This window comes from Sorex fumeus, unplaced genomic scaffold, assembly GCF_029834395.1.
Source record: "Sorex fumeus unplaced genomic scaffold, SorFum_2.1 ptg000020l, whole genome shotgun sequence".
NCBI classification, from domain to species: Eukaryota; Metazoa; Chordata; class Mammalia; order Eulipotyphla; family Soricidae; genus Sorex; species Sorex fumeus.
Window position 1 is genome coordinate 8,716,014 of NW_026606077.1, and position 17,017 is coordinate 8,733,030.

General features: G+C 53.8%; 1 protein-coding gene across 2 annotated transcripts; it reads right to left on the minus strand.

Annotated features, from left to right (window-relative positions):
* Positions 1–1,916: 1,916 nt before the first annotated feature.
* On the minus strand, positions 1,917–11,087 carry SYNPO2L (synaptopodin 2 like). 2 transcript variants are annotated; one of them, XM_056113331.1, is made up of 4 exons: positions 10,983–11,087; positions 8,743–8,894; positions 7,810–8,321; positions 1,917–4,533 (listed from the first exon to the last, which is right to left on the minus strand). In XM_056113331.1, exons 1-4 carry the CDS (start codon positions 11,085–11,087, stop codon positions 2,471–2,473), a joined length of 2,832 nt encoding a protein of 943 aa, XP_055969306.1. In that variant the 3' UTR covers positions 1,917–2,470. The 2 variants fall into 2 exon arrangements, with proteins under 2 accessions (XP_055969306.1, XP_055969307.1); XM_056113332.1 differs by lacking the exons at positions 7,810–8,321; positions 8,743–8,894; positions 10,983–11,087 and adding an exon at positions 6,408–6,510.
* Positions 11,088–17,017: the final 5,930 nt, after the last annotated feature.

Consider the following 17,017-nt stretch of genomic DNA (forward strand, 5'->3'; position numbering starts at 1 on the left):
GACATGCTCCCTCTAAGAAGTCACGTTCTAGCTGCTGCCAGTACCTTTTCTCCTCTCAGTCTACATTTTGTCTCTCCTTCGCCTGCTTTCAGCCCCAGCCACTGCTTTCCCTTTGCGGATTTCCCAGAGTCCGTAAACATAGTTGTTTTCTTCCAGTAGCTTTGTAATGTTGACCAGAAGCTCAAAGGACCTTTCCAACTCCCCCCGTCCCAACTTTTCTAAGTTCTATAAACTGAGACCTCACATAGGAAGTATAAAGCAGAGGGCAAAAGGGGAGTGGAGAGGTGGAGGTAATGTCTTAGCATATCTGATGCTAATCCCAGATCTCTTTGCTCCCAGCATTGCTCCGGGGACCATGTGGTGCTGGGGATTGAATTCAAGCTTCTCGCATGCAGAGTATGTGCTCAGCCTAGTAAGCTTTCTGTCCTGCCCCAGAAAGGGAGTACTCCGAATGGAGAATGTGGGCAGAGGAGACCAAAGGCGGCAGTGAAGTTGGTTAAGACAGAGCAGGACAGAATTGGTAGAGAAGTGCAAAAGACCAGGGGGTGGGGGCTGGAGAGAGAGCACAGCGGGTAGGGCGTTTGCCTTGCACGCGACCAACCCGGGTTGGATTCCCAGCATCCCATATGGTCCCCTGAGCACCGCCAGGGGTAACTCCTGAGTGCAGAGCCAGGAGTAACCCCTGTGCATTGCCGGATGTGACCCAAAAAGCCTAAATAAATAAATAAATAAATAAATAAATAAAGACCAGGGGGTGAAGAGCAAAAGAGTGAGGAAAAGGAGGGCAGGAATGGAGGAGGAGATCAAGGGAATGAAGCAGAGAGCTGAAGAAGAGATCATACTGGGGTATAAAACTAGGAGAGAGTATAAGGAAGTAAGGTGCCTTGCCCATAACTGACCCAGATTTAATCCCCAGCACCCCCTCCCCCCATGAGCCATCCCTGAGTTCAGAGCCCAGTAGTAATCCCCAAGCTCCACCAGTTATGTCCCCCCCAAAAAAAAATAATTAAAATTTGCAAACAAATCAGAAGAGAAGACAGCAACAGAAAGTTAGGGCATACACGTATGTTTATTCTTGTGCAGAAACCAAAGCACTGTGACTCACACCCAGTGTAATAAAGGAAACGGTCAATTCCCAGGTCAACAGCAAAGATGTGTGGAGGAAGTAAGGGTGGGAGCTTGGGACGTCAGGAAGCGGGAAAGGAACAAGGCCAGGGCTTGAGGGTCAGGTACTACTGAAAAGCGTTTGGGCTCTGGGTGTTTCCTTGCTCCTTCCCAGGCGCCCACGACAAGAGGCAGTAGACAGACAGGCAGACAGACTCAAAGGAGGGAGCACAGATACTAAATGTTGTTTCCACACTCAGCCCCACACATCAGTCCCCCACATCATGCCCCTCACTCTCATGACCACATGCCCCTCCCCCCTCACCCCCACTCTTCTTGCAGGCAGTTGGCTGCCTCTTCCCCAGCCTCACGACACCAGCACTTCCTCCCTCCCCCTCCCCGTGACTCACCTTCACGCATTTCTGCGCTGCCCCTGCTTCCTGCCTCACCTTCCACACACTCCCTCTTTTTTGCCCTCCTATCTGTTTTAGGTCTGGAGCACTGAAACAAAGAATCATTTTTCTCATTCTCAGGGAAAAAACGTTTTGCCCCCCCACACCGTGGATGCTTCTTGTGCAAGGGTATCTCGAATTGCTAACTTTCTGAAATCCTAAAAAGTAAAATTCTTTTCCTGATCTAGATGGTATTAACTCAATCCGTACAAACTGCCCTGGCCCCTTCCGGTCACCTCATACTCTGTCTTTCTCGGAACGGTACATCTCTGCTACCGAGGCTGGTGTTTAAGCCAGTGAGCTTATTCTCCCTGGGGACTACTGACACACCTGCATATCTGACCCTTCTCTCGCCAGCAGGTTGGGGGCATGACTAGACCTCCCGTCTCACCCTCACCTCAGATATCGCATCTGTGCACAGCTGGCAGAAGCCACATAGGTATAATAAGCACACGAAGGTATAAGCCAGCCACGTTTAGGAAAGAGTGAGGAGCAGAAAGTCAGTTAGTGCCTGTCAGGGCCACCTCAGTCCCTTCACCTCCTCTCTTGCTGCGAATTTCTTGCCTGAGCTGTCAGCAGTAGTTTCTCTGTGTGTCTCATTATATGTCACCACGAGGAACAGAGAAAAAGCACCAGTAAGGGGAAAGAGACCAATGGAAGGGTATGGGTGGGGATTCAGAGAGAGAGAGAGAGAGATTAGGCAAAGCACTAGAGACAAGAGAAGTGTGGGGACAAAGTACAGCAAGCAGAGGGAAGAAAGCGGCCAGGAAGTTGGAAGGAAACTGGGGGTTGTGACAATCAACTCCAAAGCCATCTCTGGGCGGCGGGAGGGAATTTCACCTCCAGAAGCCTGAAGAGCGAGTGGGAGGGATGGGTAGAACCCTGGACACCCGGTGTGCCGCCCTCCGTTGGTCCTAGCTGCCGGGGCAGTGATGAGCTGCCCCAGGCCTCCACACCTGAGCCTGCAAGCCGGTTCTGGTGGCTGAAAATCTGGGTCTGGCAACCTGGAAGCCGCAGGAGCTGGGGGAGGCCCCAAGCCCCCTGGGAGACTCTGGCGCAGGCACGGGGCTCAGCACAGGGAGCGAGGCCAGCTCGGCTCTCCAGATGGGCTCGTCCAGCGTGGTGGCGGCACGAGGGGCGAGCACAGTGGGGGCCAGGGGCTCCGCCGTGGGCTGCGGTGCTGGGGTGGAAAACCGGCGGATCTCCTGGACGCGGGCGGTTTTGGGGCCCACGGAGCTGGCAGGGCCGGGAGTCGAGGGGCCCTCGTCAAAACAAAACATCGCAGTTTTAAGTTGGTAGGGCTGGTGTCGCATGAAATCGAGAGCCTTGATACCCTGCTTGGGGGGCCCCTGGGGCCCCGGGGACTGGGCCTTGCTGGGGAGAGCGCGGGCGGCCTGGGGGAAGTAGGGCGAAAGCAGCGGGTTGTACGCGATGGGCGGCGGGGCGCGGATGTTGGGCGAGTACTTCCAGGAGGGCGGCAGGGACGGGGTGGGCGAGGGGCTTCGGGGCCGAGGCCCGCGGCCCAGGCCTGGCCCCGGGGGCGCTTCCACCACGTAGCGGTCGGCGCGGCTCTGCCGCCTGGCGAACAGCTCCCCGCCCCGGCCCTGAAGCCGCGGCGGCTCCAGCACGCCCGCCGAGGAGGCCGCCCCGTTCACCAGCCCGTCCAGGAGCCCTCGGGAGGGGGGCTTGGGCGCCACCGGGGGCGGCGTCTTCGGGGGCACCGGGGGCGGCGGCGTCTTGGGCGCCGCGGCAGGCGGGGCCGGGCCGCCCCGGGCGCCCGGCGGCTGCATGAAGTTGCAGGCCTCGGCGCCCAGGCTCAGCGCGTCGTCGTCGGGGCCCGACTCGGCGCCCGCCGCGCGGCCCTTCCCGTCCAGGTTCTGCACCAGCGACAGCAGCTCGGGGTTGGGCGAGTTCTTGGCGTCGTCGGGGCCCGGCCGGAACATCTGCCGGCGCGTGCCGCGGCGCCGCGCCTCCTGCAGGATGCCCGTGCGGGCGGCGGGCACGGCGATGCGCTGCTCGCGCGCGCTGGGCGCGGGGGGCGCGGGGGGCGCGGGGGGCGCGGCGGGCGCGGGGGGCGCGGCGGGCCGCGACGGCGGCGCCGACAGGAAGATCGACGCGGTGGACGTCAAGGCCGCGGCGCCCGGCGGCGCGGGGGGCTCGGGGGCCGGCGTGACGGGGCGCGCGGGGGCGGGGATGTACAGGGAGCTGGTGGCCGTCACGGGCCCCCCCGGGGGGCGCGGGGTGCTGGGCGCGGCGGCGGCGGCCCAGGGCGCGGGGGACGCGAACGGCGGTGGCGCGGGGCCGAGCCCCCCCGGGGTGTCGATCGCGCGCTTCGGGGCGTGGGGTCGGAAGATCACCGAGGAGGGGGCCGGCCGCTGCCCCGGCAGGCCGGGGGTGAAGGGCCTGGCCGAGCGGTTGAAGATGCTGGGCGCCGGGGCGGGGGCGCCGCCGCCCGCGAGGAAGGGCGGGGGGCTGCGCGGAAGCGGCGCCGCCTCGGGGGGAGCACTGTGCGCCCGAGCAGGGGCGGGCGAGGCCGGCCGGGGGGCGGCGGCGGCGGCCAGGCCCTCCCGGGGCGCCTCGTGGGCGCCGGAGCCGGAGGCGGCGCGCTGGACCCCCCGGCCCGACGCCTCGCTCAGCGGCGCCCCCGGGCCCGGCCCCGCCAGCTCCATGTCCAGGTAGGGGCTGTCCCAGTCGGCCTGGTTGGTGAGGCTGCGCGCGTCGGAGAAGGCCTCCTCGTCCAGCTCCGACTCGCTCGTGGGAGGCACGCCGTCCTCCTCCTCCTCCTCCGTGCCCGTGCCGGCCGCAGAGCCAAAGCTCACCAGTGTGTACTTCTTGGCTCTCTGCCGCCTCTTCTTAAACATGAGCACCCCCTTGGAGTGGGGGTTGGGGGCTGCCGTGAGCAGCGAGGCAATGGTCCGGCACTTGGTCTTGGCTTCCTTCACACTCTTCTCTTGGAGGCTCTCAGCCCGTTGCAGCTCTGGGGAGGCCAGCGGGGAGATTGGTCAGGGAGGCCCTCCTCGTCCTGTTCCCCAGGGCCTTCACACGACCCGCCCCGCTGCAGTCAGCTCCCGCAGACCCCCACCCTGTCTCACAGGCCTGCCCCACCGCGCCTCGGCCCCTGGCCAGACGCTCTGACCAGAGCTAGTGGAGGGCTGAAGGTGAAACCAAGGGCAGGCTAAGTAGGTGACCAGAGCTCTCTTACGGCCTCTCTCCCCTCCACTGTGCTGCCGTCTTCCCCCAAATATGCCCTCGACACCCTCCAGTCTCTGGGGCGGGGTTGGAGGGGTGTCATTTCCCATGACGGGCTAGGAGATGAGGCAAGCCCCAGCGGAAGAAATGGGACCCCCCTCCCTACAGAGACTGGCTTAGAAAGCGCCTCAGAAAGTCCCAGACTTAGCCCTCTTCCAGCACTAATCTGAGTCAGAATCGAGGATCCTAAGCAACAAGGATCTTCGCTGGGTTTCTTTCACCCGTCACAGTTTACATCCATAAATTCATAGAAATAACCCCCTCAACACACCATTTCAACAAGAACATGGCTCTCATGAAAGCCATCCGTGGGCATATTTTCCATGCATTTTTCTCTCATTTACAGACACGCTCAGCTTTTACAGGCCCAGGTGACACATACCCATGTCCCCACACAAAACCATTGAACACATTCACACAAGTTCCTGGTAGCCTCTCTTCCCAGAAATCCCCACTAATCCTCACAGAGATCCTTTGACTAACAACTTGGATAGAGCACCTGTACCCCACCCCCCCCCACCTCACACCCCGATACTCACAGCCTCAGATCTGAAATGCCAGAGAAGCCTGGCATTGCGCTGCAATCTTTAGTATACCTCAAGGTTACCAGCTAAATATATTCTTTCCAAGCCAGTGGGGAGCTGCTTGGGGGGTCAGAGCTGCTCCCTGTTTCCTGATTCTTTCAGGCACAATGCCCCGGGCAGCAACTACAAGGACTGAACAAGGGGAACTGTGGGATAAGGCTTCCCATCCCGCGTGGGGTAGGAGGTGGGGCCAGGAAGTGCCCTGCCCCAGTGGCTAGGCCCCTGCTTTGGGCGAGGACATTCTGGTCCCTGAGGCCCAGTTCCCCCTGAAAAATTCTTGAAATTCCATGTAGTTTCCACTCAAGATTCCAAACTCCCTTCTGATGATGATTGCCATTCTGCTCATCCCAGTATTTATACCATATGATTAGTACCGTGGATGAGGGATGGCCATTGGAATCAGAGATTGGCCTGGGGAGAGCGGTGACTCTTCCCTGATGAAGTGTTCCCATATCTGTTCATGAGAATGATAATGGCCAACCCTCAGTGAGCTGCTGCGAAGGCTTTGTGAGATAATGTAGGTAAATTTAGCACTTCACAGCACTGCTGAGGCCCAGAATGAGGAACCAGAATGAATAACTATTACTATCAAAGCTTTCTTGATACTAGGATACTAGTCGTACAACTTTACAGACATCTTCTTGTTCACCATCTTTTCCCATGCATTCCCACATACATGCCTCAGGTTTTCATAACCACTTATACCACTTATTCTCTCTCTCTCTCTCTCTCTCTCTCTCTCTCTCTCTCTCACACACACACACACACACACACACACACACACACTTTCTTCAACCCAAGTTTTTTATAGTTCTTGACAGAGTCACATCATTCTCCCATTTTGGAAAAAAAGGGGCTGTGAAATTATCCCGAGGAAGGAATGCTGAGGAAACAACAATAACAAGGAAGGCGGGGATGAAGTAGTAGAGCATCCCCAAAGACCCTTCCCCTTCTCAAACTGTTGCTGTACTCTCCCTCACTCTAGAGCCTAGAGCGCATGGCCGTAGGAAGGCAGTACCTGCATAGAATGAGTCCTGGAGCTCAGGAAGTGGCTCTGGCTCTTTGTTGCAGCTGGCTTGGCTGAGGGGCTCCTGGCCGTTGGGCACAAAGGTCTCCATGCCGAGAAAGGCGGTGATGGCTGGAGCAAGACCAGCTTGAGCCACCCCCCACGCCTTTTAAAGCCCCTTTGTCTTGTCTCCAGAACTGGCAGATGAATGAGCTCACTGTCCTATTTTGGGAGCCCAGCCCCCTTCCTTCTCTCAGCTGCCCCGCAAGCCTTGGTGTGATGGACGTGGGCACCTGCCTCCCCGTCCCCTCACCCCGCCCCCCGGACAATAAGGACTGCGGGGCTAAAAATATCCCTGAGCCACTCACTAGCTGCAGTCACACCCAGCACGAAGGAAGGGACGAGGGTGCAGAAGTGAGATTGGGGATGAGCATGGGGTCCTGGCACGCACCTGGAGTCTCTGTGGGGAACTGCACATTCTCAGTGATGTCGGGCTCACATGGCCACATCCTTGGTTTCCGTCACACACACACACACACACACACACACACACACACACACACACACTTCTATGGATCAGCAGCCGAATGGTGGAGGGGAGGAACAAGAGATGAGAAGGAGAGGGGGCAATCCTGAGATCTCCAACGTGGCACGAAAGACCTCTGGGGAGAGATTTTAGTCTCAGACCTTGTTCTATAGCTCACATCAAAAATAGCAAAGAGGGGCTGGAGCACAGCGGGTAAGGAGTTTGCCTTGCACGTGGCCAACCCCGGCTTGATCCCCGGCATCCCATATCGTCCCCTGAGCACTGCCAGGAGTAATTCCTGAGTGCAAAGCCAGGAGTAACCCCTGAGTATTGCTGGGTGTGACTCAAAAAGGGGGGAAAAATAGCAAAGAGCCTGAGGTAAGTGCAGCTCGCTTCTTTGGCCCAGGCCTACATTCTTGCCTGAGATAAGGAGCCAACGAGCTCTCCCTCTGCAACTTCCTAGACACATCATGACTCACTCAGTGTCCTCAACTCCAGAAATCCTAACTGAACAAAATGACCGGATGCGGGGCCTGCTATCAGCAGAAGGGCCCCTTGAGCCCTCCCTGCCCTCACACTCTGCCTGCCTCCTGTCTGTCCTCTTTCCCATCTGCCAGCGAGCAAAATCACAGCAACGTCCACTCAGAACCTTTCAACTGCCTGGCAGCTTGTTCCCTGGTCAGTCGGAGCCACACGTGTCTTTTGCCACACGGGTTTCAACGGAAGCAATGGAGATTATGAGGATAATCATTTATCCTCACCTGCTCATCACTCTTGGCCACTTGTCCCCAAAATTCCATCAGGCAGGCAGAGTGTGTGGTTAGTGAGGAGGAGATTTAGAGTTCGTGTTGGAAGTATCTGGCTAGAGAAAAAAAGTCGGGCACTTACTGGCTTGCTTCGCCTTCTGGGCATAGGTGGTTGTAAGATCTTCGGCCACGGGATGGGAAACAGGCCCTACCATAGGGATGAGATGAGGGCCGGGCCGGAGGGGACCATGGGGCAACAGCAGGGCTTCCGCTGGGGGTGGCTGGAGGGTGGCCCCGTCCTCCCATGATGGAGAGCTCACCCGGCTGTCACCCTGGCTGGGGGGGCCAGGGACAGCAGGCGTCGGCTCTGCAGGGCTGTCCGACAGGTAGACCTCGTCAGGTGGGGCTCCCGGCGGGGTGGGCCTCGTGGGGCCTCGGCGGCGGGAGCGGCGAGGCTTCTCCTGGGTGGCGGGGCCATCGGGCTCACTGTCTGTCTCCCCGTAGTAAGCCTCGCTATCAGGGGGCGACAGGAGGCTCCCGGGCTGAGGAGGCTGGGCAACCGGAGCCCCGGGGGTCTCGGGGCTCATAGGGGAGAGGGGTGACAGCACTCGGAGTTCACTCGGGGATGGAGAGCGCACACACTCATCCTCCACCCTGCAGGGAAAAGATGACACAATGTGAGAAATAGGGTCCCCCTCCGCCGTGGTCAGAGGACTGACATGTGTGAGATCTGGAAGGGGCGGGAGGAGGGAAGGCAAGAGGGGAGGGAACTGGTGCATAGGTGGGGCAGAGGGAGGGGGAAGACAGACATCTGGAGGCAAACTGGGAGACAAATGTGCACGGAGGGATGGAGTAAGAGTGGGCGCAGAGGGCATGTGATGGCAGGAGAGACGGGGGGAGTCAGGCCGTCACTCAGGCTCCCACGGGGCCCCTGGCCCGCAGCTGCTGAGTCGCCCACTCAGGAGGTGTGTGCGAACAGCTAGACTCCAGAGCAGACGCAGAAGCACAGACATACAAGCAATAGGAGGCCTGGCCTAGGGGGACAGAGGCGGAGCAGGAGGGAAGGGGACCATACCGCCACACAGTGAGGACAAGCTGCGTCCCTGAGGCGTCGATGAGGCTCATGGCACTGGCGTGAGAGAGGCTGGTGCAGGAGACCCCGTTAATGGCCAGAAGCTGGTCCCTCTCTCGGAGGCCTGCCCTGCCAGCCTGGCTCCGTCTTCGGATCTGAGAAGGCATTGGAGAGAGACAGTCTTACGGGAAGGGGGGACAGCAGGTGGGGACAGGCCCATGTGTGCAGGGCGTTCTCCTGACTCTCGCAGAGTAAGGCTGAGTGAGGAAGGGCAACGAACTGCAATTGTGGGGGCTTTTCCAGAGGGAGAAGGTGCCAGTGGGGAGGGTGCTACAGTACGTGAGGGGAAGCAAGGTAATGTTGCCTAAAGAGGGTGAGGGTGAGTAGCAGCGGGGAAGGTGCTGGAGGTGGAGGTCAGACCCCTCTCAAGATTTCCTCCAAGGGTATAATCTCTACCGGTAAGTAGATCTCTGACATTGGAATCCCAGTGTTATCTACATAGGCAAGATATTTTAATGGGCGGTTGGGGGTGGCAGGTGGCGAGATAGTACAGCTGTTAAAGTGCTTGCGTTGCACACAGCGGACCTGACACTAGCATATTGGCCCCCTGAGAGCTGCCAGGAGTGATCTCTAAGCACAGAGCCAAGAGTAAGCCCTTAACATAGTGGTGCGTTGCCCATATTCCTCCTTCTGCACCCCCCTGCCCCACTGCTAAGAAAAATATTTTTAAGCGGTTTCTTGCAGTACAGTTCAGCAGCTTCTGGGAGATTGTGATAGTGTGCATAAATTGACAGTAATAGTCACGACCATTTCTCATGACCAGACCTTACTAAATGTTAGGCACTGTGCTAAGCACTCTATACTTTCTGGTTTTTTGGCTTTGGGGGTCACACCTGGGCTGTGTTCAGTGCTTAGTCCTAGCTCTGCACCTGGGATCACTTCTGGCGGTGCTCAGGGGGTATGCTGTGCCAGAGATCGAATACAGATCAGTCATGTTCAAGAGCAATGCCCAACCTGCTGTACTGTCTCTCCAGATCTGCAATCTACATATTTATTGCAGTTAATGTTTAGAATGACTCTATGAAGTAGATAGCACTGTAGCACTGTCCTCCAGTTGTTCATCGATTTGCTTGAGCGGGCACCAGTATTGTCTCCCTTGTGAGACAATACTGTTGTTACTGTTTTTGGCATATCGATTATGCCACAGGGTATGTGTGTGTGTGGGTGGGGGGGGAGGCTTGCCAGGTTCTGCCATGTGGGCGGGATACTCTCGGTAGTTTGCTGGGCTCTCTAAGAGGGACGGAGGAATCGAACCTGGGAGAGCCGCATGCAAGACAAACACTCTACCCACTGTGCTATTGCTCCAGACCATGAAGTAGATACAATTATTATTATCATTCTGGTGCTAGGAATCAAAGTTTCATGCATATGAAGCATGCACTCTATCACTGAGCTACATCACAGCTCCCTATATGTACCATTACTGCCCATGTTTTATGTTTAGGAGAAAATTCTAGAGATATAGCTCAGTAGGTAGGGTGCTTGCCTTGCACACAGCCTACCCAGCTTCGATCCCTCGCACCACATAGGATTCCCCGAGTCCCACCTGAAGCAGTCCTGAGCACAGAGCCAACAGTAAACCCTGAGCACTGCCACGCAGGGTCCCTAAGCCAGAAAAAAAATTTAAATAAAGAAGATGAAGCTTTGTAGTGAAGGGAAAAGCATAACAACTTCCTCTGACAGGTCAGGTCTTGCCATGACACTCCTAGTACCTAAAAAAAAGTTTCTTCTTCTGAGCAGGCGGAACTGACTGAGGGGAAGGGGAGCATCGAAGGCTTGAGAAGGGCAGGGCAGGCTGGGTGAGAAGCCTCAGCTCATCACATACCAGCTTCAGGAGAAATGAGCACATTCCTGAAGTTTGCAGGAGGGGAACAGACCCAGCAACGCCATCGTTCTCTGCTCTGACGCTGCCGGACGGAACCGAGGCCGCCTTTCTGCACCGAGGAACACTGAATTCCCTTTTCTGCTAGCATCTCACACACACATAGCCCACCGGAGCCAGTGCTCAGACACTGTTCCCCCCCACAAGATTTGAGCATGCTTCCCTGCCCAACCCCACTCTTCCTCCACGGACCCTCCTCCCCACCTCCCCCCCACACACACACCATGTGCCACCACGACACTTCCCAGGTTCCCTGGGATCCCCCTTTCCCTGAAACCTCAGTTTAGGGTCTCTCCCTTACCTTGGACACCTGTAAGGGTTTCCTCTGCTCGGCCCCCCCCTGAAGTCGGAAACCCCAGGGGGCTCCCCCTGACAGTGTGACCAGCACCTTTTCCTCAGCACCCATTGCTCAGCTTGGCCAATGGCCCTTGAAGTTTGGACAGTGTCCCAGGGAGAGAAGTAGAGGCGCTGGTACCCCGTCCGGCCTGTCTGGCTGTCCTGCTGCCGCCCCAGGCCTTTCCCCCACGCCACACACGGCGGGCAGGGCACTTGGCCCTCGGCTCAGTCCAGTCCAGTCCAGCACATGTGTCCTGTCAATCGGGGCTGCGCTGAAAATAGTTGCCGGCTGTACAACTCCCTGATCTAATTATAGTAAAACCCTCTGCCCTCCGCTGTCCCCCATTCTCTAACATGGCGTTTGACTTGGGACTCCGAGTAGCAACTCTTCTGGCACTGTATAACCAACGTAGATCCATTTGGAGACAACGCCTTCTTTGAGAGGATCGCGGACTCACCCCAGTTACTTTCCTCTGAAGCTCATTTCAGAGTGGCAGCAGTAGAACTTCAGTTCTAGAGCAAGGAATGGCCAAATTGGTCCTCCAAGTCCACAAGCTTCCAAGAAGGACAACCTTTCTGCTGTCTGCATTTATGTCTTAATCAGATGGAGATTTAGACCCTACTGCAGTGCTGGGTGCAGTGGAGAGAAATTCTGATCAGATCTGTTCCAGTTGAACTGTAAGCTCTACCATTAGGTCATCCTTTCCTGTCTCTTGACTCCTGACCTGTAGAATTAATCTTGTCTTCCTCCAGCCAACATATGTGTCTTGTTCATGGCTCCATTATTTTGTTTATTTTGGTTTTGGGGCCACACCCGGAAGTGCTCTTGTCCCGATGCTGCTGGGGAACATACAACGCCAGGGACTGATCTCGGGCTCCCTTGTGCCAAGCATGCTTTGCGTGCACTCTGCCCACTGGGCTACCTCTCTAACCCAAGGTTCCAATATTGTCATTCTTAGTCAGAATCACAGCTTGTAGGGCTGGAGCGATAGCACAGTGGGTAGGGCGTTTGCCTTGCACAAGGTCAATCCGGCTGACCCGAGTTCGATTCCTCCGCCCCTCTCAGAGAGCCCGGCAAGCTACCGAGAGTATCTCGCCCATACGGCAAAGCCTGGCAAGCTACCCGTGACATATTCAATATGCCAAACACAGTAACAACAAGTCTCACAATGTTACTGGGCCCACTCAAGAAAATCGATGAACAACAGGAGGACAGTGCTACATTGGTGTTGGAATATTACATGTAATAAAATAAAAAAAATTATAGCTTGTTGCTATGTCCATCTGCTTCCTATGCTTTGGTAAACCTGAAGGCAAGGCCTGTGTGCTGTAGGCAAACGATGGCCCATAGAGCTCTTAAATATTCAGTAAATGTTTGTTGGAGTAAACGATCTCTTACTGTACAGACATGGCCATGGAAAGGTATAGACTGTGTATAAAAAGCATGCTAACTCAGGTTAATAATAAAGTCTCTATCATTTTTTGTTTGGTTGCTCTTGGGTCACATCCAGCAGGCTTAGGGGTTACTCAGGTGTCACTCCCGGGGGTGCCCAAGGGACCATTCCGTCCCAGGGATTAATCCTGGGCCTCTGGCATGCAAAGTATGCAGCCTAATCCAGCCCTCTATCACTTTTAAAGTTAGCATTACACACATGTGTCCTATGTTAAGAAAGATTTTTTTTAATGTTTGACTCATTTAAATTTTATTTTTGGCACTGGGTTTTACAAAACTGTTATTGATATGGCTTCACATAAACCAGCCCAGCGCCAGACCCTCTGCCAGAGAGTCCATTTCCCTCCACCACTGTCCAAATCTCTTTCCACCCCTTAGACTTTGTGGTAAGCTTCCTACCAGTTCTCAAGTAAGAAAAATTTATTAACAAATATTTAAAGTAATGAAACATTATCATACTCCTCTAGTTATAATCACCCCTTTATAATTGTTTTGCTTTTTTGGTCATAGCCCTGGCTGTGTTCAGGGTTTACTCCTGGCTCTGCATTCAGGGATCACTTCCGGCTCTGCTTGGGGTACTGTTTGCATTGCCAGGATCAAACCCAGGTCAGCTGTGTGGAAGGCAAGAACCTTACGCACTGTATGTAGTTATCATTTTCAAAAGCTACAGGACAATCAGTATTAATTGCCTTGCTATATGATACTGGGATTTAGAGTTGGAATAAGTCATATAAGATACTGGGATTTAGAGTTGGAATCAGGGTGGAGAGTTAAAAGAGCTCATGTGCATGTTTTGCACGCTAGAGATCTGGGTTCAATCCCCAACCCCTACTTGGTCCCTGAAAACCAGCAGAAGCATTCTTGGAGCACAGACTCAGGAGTGTCTCCAACCATCACTGGGTATGGCCCGAAATCAAGAAAAAAAAAAGAATACTTGGATTTGGAATTTTTTTGGTTTTGTTTCTGGTTTGTGACAGTGCTTGGAAAACTGTGTGGTGCCAGGGATCAAAACAGTGCAACTCTTGCATGCAACACATGTGCTTGGCAATCTGAACTATATCTCTCCAGCCCATCATTCGAACATTCATTGAATACTGGCTAGGTATCAGCCATTGTGCTATAGCAGTGGCATGCAGTTAATCTTGAAAACTTGTCCATTACTAGTTCCCCAAAACCGGACAGCATATAGGACTAGATGGTTGCATAATAATGAGATAATCTATTAATGTACACCTACGTAATAATATTCATACATAGTATACACATATATGCATAATCTATTAATGCATATATTATTCCCTCAATCCTATGAATTATGGTTTTTGGGAGGGATGCTTCCAATTAGTGCTCAGATGCTTCCAAACCGTTCACTCCTAGAGATTCTGGGCTAAATGGGCCAACTACTCAATGCTGAGGCACAGGTTATATGGTGCTGTTCTGCTCCAGGGTTACTTGGCCTACAAGGCTATACTTGCAGTGCTTGGGGCTAGTCAAAGATGGGGATCAAATTCAGGCCTTTGCACCTGCCTCTGATCTGAGGAATCACCCCAGCGCAGGACTATGATTTTATTAGTTTGGTTTGGATTACAATTTTATTTAATTCTTTTCATTGTTTCAGTGCTCATACCCTTTTTGCTTGCTGTTTTTTGGTGGGTGTAGGGAGCTTACCCACTGGTGTGCAGGGCTTACTTCTGGCTCTGTACTCAGGGATTATTCCTGGCAGTGCTCAAGGGACCAGAGTCCTTTATGTGTGTCAGAGACTACACACTTTGTTATGGTGCCAGGGATCCCAAACAGCAGTACAACTGGGATTGTCCTGGGCATGTGGGATAGTGCTGGAGATCAAACTGAATGTCATTCAAGTACTGAGTCATTCTCAGCCCCCAAGAGTCTAAAAAGCTCCAATAGATGTTGCTAATTTGCAGTCTAGACTGAGATCCAGAGGAGGTAAATGGAAACCAACAAAACAAATCTATCCTCAAGAAGTAAGTGGCAGGGGCTGGAGCAATAACACTGCGGGTAGGGCATTTGCCTTGCAAGTGGTCGCATGCGGCCGACCCGGGTTCGATTCCCAGCATCCCATATGGTCCCCCGAACACCGCCATGAGTAATTCCTGAGTGCAGAGCCAGAAGTAACCCCTGAGCATCTCCGGGTGTGACCCCAAAACAAAAACAAAACAAAAAAAAGAAGTGGCATTAGCACTTGTTAGGAGTACAGTCTTATCCAAGACAGGATCTACTTGTCTATGCTGATAAATTAAATGGGATAAATTATTCTCAAATGCTGGGTATAGAGCCCAGTGTTAGGCAAATGCTCAATAAATTTTAAACTTGGAAAAACTATTAAACTAAGTGAATCTCAAACATAGTATGTATGAATTATTTAGAAGGTTATTATTATTATTAGGGTTTGGGTCATAGCCAGCAGTCCTCAAGATTTACTTCTGCCTCTCTGCTCAGAAATCATTCTTGGTGGGTTTGGGAGACCATCTGGGATGCCTGGAATTGTACCCAGGTTGGCCGTGTGCAAGGCAAGCACCCTATCCACTCTATATCGCCAGCTCCTGGAAGGCCTTTAGCTTGCTGGGACTCTCCTCCAGTATTTCTGATTCACTGTCTGGGTGGGTATTCTAAAATTTACATTTCTGTTTACCACGATACTTAATTTTTTGGGGGGGGGTGATTGGATAGAGTGGGGAATTGACAGTGCTCAGAGCTTACTTTGGGCTTTGCCCTCAGGGAGCCTTCCTGGCAGTGATCAAACTGGGGTTGGCTGTGTGCAAGTCAAGGTCCTGCCCACTGTACTATCTCTCTGACCCCTATATTGATACTATTAGTTCCAGATTCACACATTGGGAAACACTGACCTTATAAACCTCTGAGGCCAGGAACAATCTGTTTACTAAAGCTTCCAGCACACCAACGCAGATTACAAGTGCAGTGTTTACTAAATGAATCACACTGTCTTTTGGAATAAATATGTACTGTCAACATTCAAGCTGGACAGGACACTTGAAGGGCGGGCCTGAGCCAGCAATGGAGGGAAGTGAACACTCTGCTAGGTGGGTCTGGCTGAACGTGTGAAGCCCTTTTATCCACAGTATTGGAAATCACGGTGACTGCATTTATTTTTATTTATTTATTTACTTTTTTATCGAATCACTGTGAGATAGACCCTTACAAAGCTGTTCATGACTGGATTTCAGTCATACAACGATCCAGCACCCATCCCTCTACCAGTGTACATTTTCCAGTACCATTGTCGCTAGGTTCCCTCCCATCACCCCCACCCCCCTATTGCTTGCCACTATGTCAAGTGCTTTTCCTCTTTTTCTCTCTCTCTCTCTCCTCTTTTGGGCATTGTGGTTTGCAATATTGATACTGAAAGGTTATCAAGAATATCCCTTTACCTACTTTTAACACTCTGATTCTATCCAGCATGATCATTCCCTGCTATTAGTGACTACATTTAAAAGACAATGAGCAAGAACTTTTATTTACTACTGAACTACAACCAAGAACATGGTTGTCACATAGCAGTGTTCACAAAACGAATCAAGTCTTTTTTAATGGATTTTATGAGGCCATGAACATTTTTTTACCCGTTGATTATCTACGATCATTATTAAATGGAACAATCATTGCTCCTGTACCTATAGCTCTACCAACAGATTTAGTTTCCTGAGAGATCACGCCATTCTGCATATCAACCTGGAAACTGTTATAGTAAAACTGCAGCTGACAGTCACCGAGCACTTACTATGGTGCCAAACAATCTATACGAGTTGCCTAAGCTCATCCTCTCATTAAAATAGAAAAGCACTTAGTATTGTATTTTACAAACGAAAGAAACAGAGGCAGTTTTTTTTGTTGTTTTTTTTAAGAAGGGGAGCATACCCGACGGTGCTCGGGAATCCTGAGCAGGGGTTCAAACCCAGGTTCCGTCGCATTCTAGCCTCAGTCTCTCGCCCTTCCGAGACTGATTGTTCCCAAGTCTAGCGACCTGCAAAGCCAGAACTTAGAGGCTGGAGAGACTGTACGGGGGAGGGCGCTTGCCTCGCACGCGGCCAACCGGGGTTCAATCCCCGGCACCCACAGGGTCCCCCAAGGAGTAACTCGAGTGCAGAGCTGGGGCTGAGCCTGCGCATCGCCGGGTGTGGCTCAAAACAACACGAGCCTGGAAGCCGGCGAGCAGAATGCACGTCCTCTGCCAGCAAGGGTCCTGTCCTGCAAACATCACGACCAGCAGAGGTCATGGGTGAGAGCCACCCCGAAGACGGAAGTCACGGGGTCAGGGGTCAGCAGGAAGTGGCTACCAGACTCCAGAGCAGAGGTCACGGACGAGTTAAAGGCGCACGTCAGAGGCACCTGAGTAAAGACAGTGGGCGAGCCAGGCCTTCGGCTGCCTCTCGGCCGGCTGCACCCCCGAGGTAAACGGACCCCAGGGCGAGAGGCGGGAAGCCTGCAGAGCCGGCGCCCGTGGCCACGGCGCATGCGCGGCATCCGGGCCCCCGCGCGCGGCCGAGCGCCGACGTGGCAGAAGGAGT

What these genes read in the sequence shown, in the direction of transcription:
- SYNPO2L (XM_056113331.1), bottom strand. Translation starts at nt 11,087, where the DNA reads ATGGGTGCTGAGGAAAAGGTGCTGGTCACACTGTCAGGGGGAGCCCCC. An exon ending in CTTGTCCTCACTGTGTGGCG is followed by an intron (nt 8,322 to 8,742) that starts GTATGGTCCCCT and finishes TTTTCCCTGCAG; the next exon opens with GGTGGAGGATGAGTGTGTGC. An exon ending in CCAGAAGGCGAAGCAAGCCA is followed by an intron (nt 4,534 to 7,809) that starts GTAAGTGCCCGA and finishes TGGCCTCCCCAG; the next exon opens with AGCTGCAACGGGCTGAGAGC.